The sequence below is a fragment of the Ahaetulla prasina genome, chromosome 9 (genome assembly GCF_028640845.1).
Source record: "Ahaetulla prasina isolate Xishuangbanna chromosome 9, ASM2864084v1, whole genome shotgun sequence".
Taxonomy (NCBI): Eukaryota; Metazoa; Chordata; class Lepidosauria; order Squamata; family Colubridae; genus Ahaetulla; species Ahaetulla prasina.
In genome coordinates, this window is record NC_080547.1 from 23,675,569 (window position 1) to 23,686,310 (window position 10,742).

Here is a 10,742-nt window from a genome sequence, read left to right on the forward strand (position 1 = left end):
CCTGGGCCTGGATTCGGCACACAGGCGGCTTTCCAAGGCCTGGTTGCAGATCCCCAATCCTCGCGTGTTCCTCGCCCTGGTCTCCTAACGAAAAGATTTGCTTTTCGTGCCTGACTCGTCCCCTTCAGGGCATCTCCCCATTTGGGTTGCAACTCGTGTGCCAACCCCGCTCAAGACAGATTTGTCTCTTTAGCCAATGGATGCGCGCTCGATAAAAGAAAAAAGTAATAAAATTAATGGCAACGAAGCAATTCCTTCAGGAAATAATTTTAAGGAGCGACACCCCCCCCCAACAGCTACGGCCCCTCCTTCCAGCCATCCTTTCCCTTTACTCAACGCAGCCTAATACCGCGCATGCGCCACATGCCTACCTTTCTTCGGTTCCCGCCTCTCGTTAAGGCCACGCCCCTACATCGAGGCGCGGAACACGCCGAGCCCGCCTTTGCCAGTCAAGGAGCGCCCGGATTAGCCGGCGCTCCTTTCATTTCGCCAACCTGCCCTTACTGTGATTGGCGGAAGGTCGCGTGAGGGAAAGTCCGGACGCGGGGGAGGGGCGTCGTCTATATAAAGGCTGGGAACAGGCGCTTTCCTTCCCGCTGCGCCGCGTTCGCTGGTGTGGAGCTGTGGTTGCTGGTCCTTGTCTGTGGCCGGTGCCGCGCTTTTTTTTTAAAAAAAGAAAAAAAAAAACCTTACATTTCGTTCACGCGGTGCGTTTCCCCCAGCTATGCCTAACCCTCTCGTGTTTTTCGATGTTACCGCCGACGGACAGCACCTCGGGCGCATCACCTTCGAGGTATGGAGGCGGGAAAAAAGAAAAAGACCGTCTCGGTGGGAAAAGCACGGTCTGAGGCGGACGCGCCGCCATTTCCTGTCTGGGGTGGGAGCGCGGGGGCCATTTTGGGATTTCGTTGAATGCAACGGGAGGGGAGGAAGCAGAAACAGGCGCCGGGCGGAGGGTGAAGAAAGGCAGCCGCCTCGCCGGAGGGGTTGCGCGCGCACCTGGGTGGTGTAGGAGGGAGGGAGGGCGCGCGCGGGAGCCAGGGCGCGGGAGCGCGCACGTCCTCGCCGCCGCCTCCACGTGGCCGCCGCCCGCTTCTCGCCGCCGCCTTCCTCTTGCTTCCCTCCGGTGGTTCGGCAATGGAGCCGCGCGATCCTCCTGTTTGGGATTTCCTTTTCTGCTCCAGCTGCGCTTGTCCCTCCCATGCTGCGAGGGAAGGGAGTGCCCCCCCCCGATGCGGGAAGAGAGGAGGGCTCTTTTCGCCCCTTAATCGTTTTTTTTCCTATTGCGGATGGAGAAGCACTTCCATGGGATGTTTGCTCCTTCACTCTGCCCGGACAAAACGAGCAAGGAGGCCGTCCCAAAAGCGCTACAGTGTAGATCTAGACACTGGCAGAGAAAATAGCGAGCCGGGTCACGACTTTTTGAGACTCCCTCTGATCTAGATTTCGCACCGGGAGAGCCAAAGAGCAAGCCACAAAAATAAAAGCAGAAGGTAATTCATCTACTGTAACCCATCTCCGTACAGAATTCTATATCTAGGTGAATAGAGAGATGGGTGAGCTTTTAGTTAATTTCTCTGGCTTGGAAGGCTTGCTTCCTTCTAAAAGGGAGAAGCCGCAGTCAATTCCTGGAGCAGTTCTTGCTTCCTGTTTGGGTTCCTGCGACATTTGTGTGGTTAAAAAACCATAAATGAGAGAAATTTAAAGGAAAAAACCATTGTGAATGCAGCTACCTGTAACTTAAATTGCCCTCTGTTAGGAGAGCTTTCAAACTGATTACTCAAAATAAAATTCTTGTATGCTGAAAACTTATGACCTCCAAATATTTAGTGGGAAGGACATTTAGATTTCTCAATACAAATTGCTAAATTGCAGTGCTTTGGAAAATTTGCTTATCTGAGCAAGTGTCTATATTACTAGGGTTGACAGTGTAATTAGAATTCCACAAATATAGTTCCCTCTAACCCTAACCCTACCTGAGTTCTGGTAGATCCAAAAAATGATTGGATATAATTTGGTTTTCCCCTGTATTTGAACTTTTAAAAGTGCACACATTTTCTACTCACCAGCCTGTTTCCTGGTGGTAGGCCAGTAAACCATTTGCAGGTATTTCTCAATCTGACTAAGTGAATTGTGCCAATATTATATACTTTGGTACTATTGATCACAGTTTCTTAGTGCAAAGTATTTAAGATTAGTTAATGGAGGGAATACTTTTTACATTAGTTCGAGAAATATGTGCATTTTAGTGTAACAATGAATTGCATTAATTATTGCCACACTTTTTTTCTACAGCTGTTTGCAGACACAGTTCCAAAGACAGCAGGTTAGTAAATTTAGCAACATTTATTGGCATGCTCATTTGAATTTATACATTGTCAAAGATCTTAACAAATTCCACAATCTCTTTTTAGAAAATTTCCGTGTGTTGAGCACTGGGGAGAAAGGATTCGGTTACAAGGGATCATGCTTTCACAGAGTCATTCCTGGATTCATGTGTCAGGTATATAGTCAATTCAATTTAGCATGTGTTGCTATAGTGTATGTTCTTAGTTTGCTTGAGAAGCCTTGGAATTACTACAATTACTAAAAGAACCGTTGTATGTTAATGTGATAATAAGTGGTCTACTGTGTTTTAAAGTGTGTCATGGATTTTCACCTAGCCATCTTGGCTGGAGATGATGAAAAACACAATGGGGAAAGCCTGGTTAAACTGATGTTACAGCTGTACTTGGGATGTGTTTCTGCAGGGTGGTGACTTTACCCGCCATAATGGAACAGGCGGTAAATCTATTTATGGTGAGAAGTTTGCCGATGAGAACTTCATACTCAAGCACACAGGCTCTGGCATTTTATCTATGGCAAATGCTGGTCCCAATACAAATGGGTCTCAGTTCTTCATCTGCACCGAGAAAACTGAATGGTAAGTAAGCCTTGGCTTGAGAGTGAATTGGTTCACTTGACTCGTTTAAGCAATTGTCCTGGAATAGTCTGAAGTTGCACAAGTAACCATCAGTGTAATGCCTGCTAAAATAGCTATTGCCATGCTACTGAATGCTGACGGGATATTCGTTTGTGGAATTGCAGGTTGTGTTCACTATAGTATTCATCTCTACTTCCTTAGGTTGGATGGGAAACACGTGGTCTTTGGCCAAGTCAGAGAGGGAATGGACGTTGTGAGGAAAATAGAGAGCTTTGGCTCAAAGAATGGCAAACCAAGCAAGAAGATCATCATCTCTGATTGCGGAGATTTGAAATAACATTCTTGTTGTCTTAACAAATCGACCATTCCTTCTGTAGCTGGGGTTAGTCCCCTCTGAATCTTTATGTTCCTGACTTACTGCTGCGTTTCTATTGGGTTTCAATTTCTGCTCCCTCACAAGTCCAGCTGGACTGAAGACAAATTTGTTTTCAAAATGAAATAAAACAAGTTAAACCAGGTGCTGATTTTGTGTTTTCTTCCTGCAGGCAAAAGCTCACTGTAGCAAATCTGATGAATTCGGCTGAAAGTATAACAGATATTACAGATTTGGGGATGGATTACAAATTCCTGATGTTCTGGAGGGCATGACTATAGAGTGCTCAGTGTCAGTTTACTAAAGCAAATCCTTGCTCTGCTGATACAGAAATAACTGAAAATTATTTGAACTGATTGAAGATACAGGCTGCGAGAGATTCCATTTCACAGTTGGGACAGGCATTATAAAATAGGTTGCTGCACTTCTGTAATTAGGCTGGTTAAGCTGCATAGCTTAGAAACAAAAGAATTAAGGTTGAAACAGTGCTGTCCCAAAAGTTTGATGTATTGAACAAGCAAATGAGAAACTTACTAGAGCAAATGTGCTCAAGCTCATAAAGTATCCATTAATGGATTTCTTGCTGGATCTCAAAAGCAGACCAGTAGCTTCTTAGCAAGTGATTGACTTCAAATGATTTTCATTTTTGCTGAGATTGTGGGTGTGCACACTGCTGGCTTCTTTCCTTGGTTGAAATATTTCTAAATGCCACATTTTGTCATTCTGTGGTAACTAGGAGCTTCCTACAGGAGAGGTCAGTAATGCAGTACTTGCATATTTGCCTTTTAAGTTATCTAAGAAGCATAAAAGGGATTCCTTTACCCAGCACACTTTTTACTTAGGGCAAGTTCTATGTAATAATGGCTCCCATTTAGGTTAATGCTATCAATCGCCTGTCATCAGATCTGTCTTACAAGGACTGTACAGTGGTGCCAGGAGTAACAACTGACTAGAGATCATAAAAATGTACACTGGAATAAAATCTGGATTGCTTCGGCATTTGCCTTCTAAAACCTGGTTTCATAACACACTCAGCATAACAGGACTGGTTTATTGGCTGCGTTCCATCGAGATCCTCTTGGTCCTGTCAGTGCCTTATTAAATTTATTGGGTGGAATCCAATTTTGTTATACCAGGTTTGAAACTCTCTTCAGTTTAAAAAAAATCAGTCTATAATTTGCAAATAAGTGCATTTCATATTATCCATTCTTGCTAATATTGCAGGATATTGGTGATACCCTCAATAGGCAGAGCGATTGCTAGTGATTAATGTTCAAGTGTGCCAACCTCAGGGCTTTTAATTGAAAAATGCAGGGTTGAGGTTCACTTGTTTTAGTCTTGCAATAGCTGTAAAGCAGAGATGGCAAAATTCTAGGCTTGGCAAAATTCTTTGCGGGCCAGGTGTATCACACGCTGGCCATGCCCACTCCCTTTTAGCAAAGGGAAAAAGTCATGTGATCTGATGACAATGTTTCATACCCCTGCTTATAAGGTGTTCAATACTACTTTCGTGATCATCCGTACAACAGAAATAATGTGAGATTCATTTAAACTGTTTTGACTTCAAACTGGCCAAATGGCTATTAGCAAATGCCATTAGATAAAGCATTACAAAGCAAGATCAAGAAATGTTAACTTTAGGAATCTGACATAACATTCACACAACTCTTCTTCATTTGCTCAGGGGCTATAGGACTTTGAAAAGGCAAGGCCAGCACTTGCAATTTGGTACAAAAATTGACATCTTTCCCTGCATTTGTTTGAGGCAATGCCTACCATTTGATTCACAATTTGAAAAAAAATCTCCCATCCTCCCCACCTTATCTAAACAAATAACCAAAGTTTAAGTGCAAAGTTACCATTCAGGCTAGTTTAGAGAACAAGGTGTATGTGAACCTTCAACTCTTAATACTGTTAATGAGAAAAATTCCTGTGAAGTTATTTCACCCTCAAATGCCATTCAGAATGTTACTCAATTTGTAATCAAGTGACTGGGCAGCATACAATTCTAAAATTATAAAACATTAAAACAAATCATTCATAAAATAAGTTCAAACAGTAATGATTCATCAACTAACAGTAAAGCCAAGTAACAGGCCCTTGACACACTTAAAAAAGCTTGAACATATATACCTCTTAAATATGAGCCATGGTAGCACATTGGTTACAATTGCAGTACTGCAGGCTGCTTCTGATTGTCACCTGCCAGTCTAACCACCTCAAGGTTGATTCGGATTTCCAGCCTTCCGAGGTAGATAAAATGAGGACCCAGATTGTTGGGGGCAATATGTTGTCTAAAACGGGTCACCAACCTTTCGGATCACAGGAACCACTAAATTCATAATTTTAAATCCCAAGGACCACTAATACGAATTTTTAAAAAAGATAAATAGTATTTAGTGCAATATAAAAAATGCAAATAATTTTTCTGCGGACCACCAACATTTTCTAGCGGACCACCAGTGGTCCACGGACCACTGGTTGGTGACCACTGGACTAAACCGCTGTAAAGCACCGTGAAGCAGTATATTAGTCTAAGTGCTTTTGCTATTGCTAAACTTCGAGTTCTCATAAAGTTGTCTCCCTCCCCTAGACATACAGCCTTAATTTTCTTCAGCAAGAAAAGAATTGGCATGAGATAGGCACTTTCTCTTTGGATCTGAGGCTTCTTCATTCCATCTTCCCGCAGGTCAGTTCTTTCAGGCTTAAATCTGTCAATCCAAAACAGTGCAGCCACTGGGTCCTCTTTCAGACTTGTAATTAATTTTTTTGTTACGTTGATGTATTCTCACGTTCTACTTCATTATTTTATTGTTCTACTTGGTAAGCTGCCTAGATAGCGCCATGTGAGACAGGTGATAAATGTAACAAATAAATAAAAATAATGAAGATGACACAGTATTGTCAAAATGTGGCAATCCAGCCTTGCAACGTTTGGAAGGACTTTGCATTTAAAGCACTTACGAAGGTCTGCAGGTTCAGACCATAATTTGAAGATCCCTAAGGAAGATTGAACGCTCCACATTACAGCGTTATTACGGCTATATTGGCAGCAGCATGTGATCAGAGTTAGTTTTGCAGCAAGATCTAGTTCAATTCCTATGCTTATCTCGGCTCCTGCTGGAGAGGAAGAACCCAGCGGGGAGGGGCATTTATGCCTTCCAAGAGAAAGCAACTGTTATTGTAAGGGGGGGAGGAAATTAACCCAGCCTAGCAGAATGTCCTGGTTTTCTCCCAATTTGTCCATCAGAGGTGGTCCAGGATCTTTGATACTGGAGTAAGGTCAGCGGAGGATTGCATGCCAGCCGCATCACCCCATATTTCAAACTGCCTAGTAACTCCAAATCGGAAAGGAGCAATCATCCCCAGCTAGCATGGCCAGGCGCAGAGGAATTGTAGTCCCAAGATACCAGCCTCAATGTGATGAAATGGAAACATAAGATTAGACCACAGTTGACCACCACCACCCGCCCCCGAAGAAGTTTTCCGCATTGTAAAGGGATCTGCTAAGGCATTTCTAGGAGTTCCCGCAGGCCGGTGGGTCCCCCTAGAGATCCCATCCCAGCGGGGGATCCCTTGAATGCTCTTGCTGCAACAAAGCGTGTTTGGCGCCGTTTCTCCCTCTTGCTCGGGAGCAACCCCGCCGTTTTGCGCCCGCGCGGCTGAAACCGCCGCAATGCAACACAAGCGGAGCCCGGAAAGGGAGGGGAGAGGGATGTCCGTCGGCCGCCTCTCCGCAGCCCTGGTCGGAGCCCCCAAATGGCGGCTTTGGGGCCCTGCCTCGCTTCCGTGCCAAGGCGTCACCGCCAAGCTAGCCGAGCAGGACGCTTGCAAAAGCGGGCGAGCTGTGCAACGCGACCAAAAGCTCCCATCTGCGGCCCCGGCAGCCGCCCTTTCTTGCAGAAACCGAGCGAAGCCCTTAGGGAGAGAAGACGGAGCCGGCTCCCTGCTGACTCACTCGACCCTGTGGGCGGGCGAGGCCGAGCCGGCCCCGGGGAAGAACCCAGCCCCAAGTGGGGCAGTGGAAATCTACAGCGCCCTTTCCGCCTTTCCTTCCCGCCCAGCCTTCAATCCCAAAGGCTCTCGCCGCCGCAGCGCCTGCCCGCAATGGCTTCGCTCCCAGCGCGCCCCCTAGCGGCTCTGGGAAACCAAGGCTGGCGCTTGCGACTTTGGTACCAAAAATGACATCTTTCCCTGCGTTTGTGGACAAGGAAATACCTACCCATTCGACTCGTGGTTTGAAAAAAAGAAAAAAAAACAATCTCTTCCCCCTTCCCGCTCTCAAGGTTATTGGAGAACTTGCAATCGGCCAGCCGAAACTGGATATACAATCAGTTCCGCCCTGGTAAGTTTCTAATAATCCGATTTTTTTTTAATTTCTTTTGGTCACAACAGTATACACAAACATTGTCATAAATAAAACAACATATCTTGAAGAATATATATATATATATATATATATATATAAGTAAAAAAAATATGCATCAACTATATTAATTTGATATAATGAAGGGAACAATAGGACAGGAACGGTAGGCACTTTGGTGCTCTTATGCACACCCCTTATTTTTCTGGGTTCTGCTAAGGAACAAGGTAGTTTCAAGGTTTTGTGGGAAGCCCTCCCCCCCCAAGAATGAAATATTTTGGGGGATATTAAGAGGCAGAATATTATATTTCCCTAAAAGAGAAACGGAGAAACATGCTCTTAAAGGAAGAAAGCAGCCCCAATTTCCTGCATAGTAGAACAGCTGCCAGCAGATGCCTGAAATTTTTAGAGATGGATATTTTATGCCCATTAAGAAATCCAGCCAGTCTATTCACAAACAAAACACCTTCAGCCACAACTCCCCCAGGCTGGGATTAAAATTTAGATTCCTCACACAAATTCTAAGAACAGGACATAAACTTTAGGATATAATAGGACTAACCCACCACCATTGACACAAAAGCCCCTTCATTGTACAAGAACAATTCAAACTTCAAAGTCACAGAAACCTATAAAGAGCCATCTGCTCATTCAACCAGTTTATCAGCTGTCTCAGAATTGCATGCTGTGGTTGGTTCTGTTCATCAATAAACAGGGTTCTTCTTTCAAATCAGCTTCACATTTTATTTGGAACCAGACCGGATTTTTCTTCCATCAGTTTCCTCAATCCCAAAAGATTGCTGCCTAAAATCAAATCCCCAAATCTCACTGGGTTGAGAATTACAAAACAACCCACTGAGAAGGAAAGCTGTATGTTAGTTGTTAAAACTGAATTATGTGGTATTCATAAGAAAATGGAATTGTCAGACTGGAAGACTGTGAGGTGTGTTTCTTGCTTCTCATACTAACTGGCTGGGAATTCTGGGAGCTTGAGTTACAATACATTCAGAGAGTATCAGGTTGAGGAAAGCTGATCTAGATGGATAAATGGACCCAATTTGGGTTTAAAACGGGCTGGGTTCACCAAATGCAAAACCATTCAAATACACTGTTGTTTAGCATTCTGTGTGACACAATCTCACCTTCAATAAATTTGCTTGTTTCAAGAAATGATCTTGAAGACTTGTGCAGTTGTTGCCTTATCAAATCCATAGCATGTTTTGCCACTTTGTAAAATCCCTTTTAGGGCCCAATGTTTTAGCTTCTACACCACTCAGTGTTAACCACTGGCCAGGCTGAGCACCTGATTCAATTCCTCACTGCATTCTGAAGACACATGGATAAGAGCACTTGCGGAAGGCTGAGAGGGGGCTTGCTGGAAGGTTACCAGGCAGGCAGGGTTCTTTCTGAAAAGCATGTTTTTACCTGCTCTTAAACCTCAAAAGATTCCAACATGGTCTATTTAAACCAATACAAACAATGAAATGCTAACAGTAAACATAGATTGCAACATTGCAACAGAAATATGACAAAAGTCCTAAATGTTTGCTTTGAAATCCAGTACAAACAATATTAGAAGGTACAAAGAAAAAATATATATTGCCACCAGGAAATGAAAATAACAGAATGCTGGTGAATGAAGATACTACAGCTGACATAATCCTGGGAAGGCATTGAATGGAAGTTCAGTTGGTAATCTTAAATCCCGTTGATTTGAAAGCAATCTTATCCACTTTTCTCTTCAGTGGCTAAGGTGGCATGGAGCAGGAGGTATAAGAATGGAAAGAAAGTTAGGTAAGCTATCAGGCTTTAATTATCTTGATCAGACTATGGCTACAATTGAATTCCAGTAGTCCTTCTGGGGTCTCTTTCCTGGCCTGACCTACCTCAAAAGGCTTCAATTCCTGGAGCCCCAGAAAATACCTGCAGCTCTTAGCTTTGGTCCATAATGAAGCAGCTTCCTCCCTTGGAAATGTTTATGACCTGGTTTGATTGGTATTTGCATGTTGTGATGTGATTGGTTTAAAAAAAGTTAGCCGTAGATTCTGGATTTGAGCAGGTAAGAAGCGTGTGATTTTTTTTTTTAATGGAAAGATGCGTAGCTAATACTGTATCCAAAGAGGAAGCTGCAGAAAAAGGAGTAAGTCTGAAGCCTTACTTAGGTTCTCCTGACCAGATATTTCTCCTGTCAAGATTACAGTATTGTCCATGCCCTTTCCTGGCCACCAAGAAAGCAGCTTTCCTCAAAACTGATGCTTTTTCCATGGGTTGGATCTCAGCTCCCATAATTCCCAGACGCCATTTTTTTTTTTTGGCAAAGAAAATAGAAGTCCAGCACATTTAGAGGACTTAATTCAATAAAACCTTCTGACTGTGACCCACAGTGCCACCTGGTGGTCCAAACAGGGGCATTCTAGATTTTTATGGTTACTGCAGCTTTTGTTTTTCTGATTCTAATGGTGATTTAACTCGCTAGAGAAGCCAAGTTACACCATCCTTTTCACTCCCCAGTGGCACAGTGTTCAGTGGCCTTCCCGTGTTGCATTATCCACAGAACAAAAGTGTCAATTGTACAGAAGGGGGGGGGGAATTAAAGTCTTGCTGCTCTTGTATTTTTAGTTTTTTAGCTCAGACCCTGATGCATTTTTAATAAGATCCATCCTTAAATATGCACAGCAATATCCATAGATCATATCAAGGTTTTCTGTATTGTGTGGCGCCAGCTGTTCTGATTTACCAGTCCTAGTTTTGAGTTGAATGGGTTTGGGGAACCAATGTCATTGTCTTTTCTATGCCAGCCTGCTCCCTGAGTATTTTAGAGGGTAAAGTAAGCAATAAGAAAGAAGAAGAGCAGCTAAGAGTTTTAATAACTTCCTGCCTTTGATTTTCTGCCTAAAATTCTGGAAACTATTTGGGCCATGGATCCTTCTTAATGTGGAAGAGGAAAAAGGGCTTCCCAAAGGGGCTTTTTTCCCAAAAGTCAACTGGACTTTCTTGGTCCTTCTCCTTGAAAACGTTTCGCTTCTCATCCAGGAAACTTCTTCAGTTTTGTTCATCAGTTCAGTTCTCCTGAGAATTGA

At 43.7% G+C, this 10,742-nt stretch overlaps 1 protein-coding gene across 1 annotated transcript; it reads left to right on the top strand.

The window, feature by feature from the left end:
• Positions 1–586: 586 nt before the first annotated feature.
• Positions 587–3,440, top strand: PPIA (peptidylprolyl isomerase A). The gene is made up of 5 exons (XM_058194744.1): positions 587–793; positions 2,296–2,326; positions 2,415–2,503; positions 2,751–2,923; positions 3,125–3,440. The coding sequence occupies exons 1-5, from the start codon at positions 725–727 to the stop codon at positions 3,258–3,260; spliced, it is 498 nt and encodes a 165-aa protein (XP_058050727.1). The 5' UTR covers positions 587–724; the 3' UTR covers positions 3,261–3,440.
• Positions 3,441–10,742: the final 7,302 nt, after the last annotated feature.

Bases quoted from the DNA above. Each gene is read 5' to 3' on its own strand.
- PPIA (XM_058194744.1), top strand. From the start codon at position 725: ATGCCTAACCCTCTCGTGTTTTTCGATGTTACCGCCGACGGACAGCAC. The intron at 2,327-2,414 runs GTTAGTAAATTT...ATCTCTTTTTAG, and splicing joins CACAGTTCCAAAGACAGCAG to AAAATTTCCGTGTGTTGAGC. The intron at 2,924-3,124 runs GTAAGTAAGCCT...CTACTTCCTTAG, and splicing joins TGCACCGAGAAAACTGAATG to GTTGGATGGGAAACACGTGG.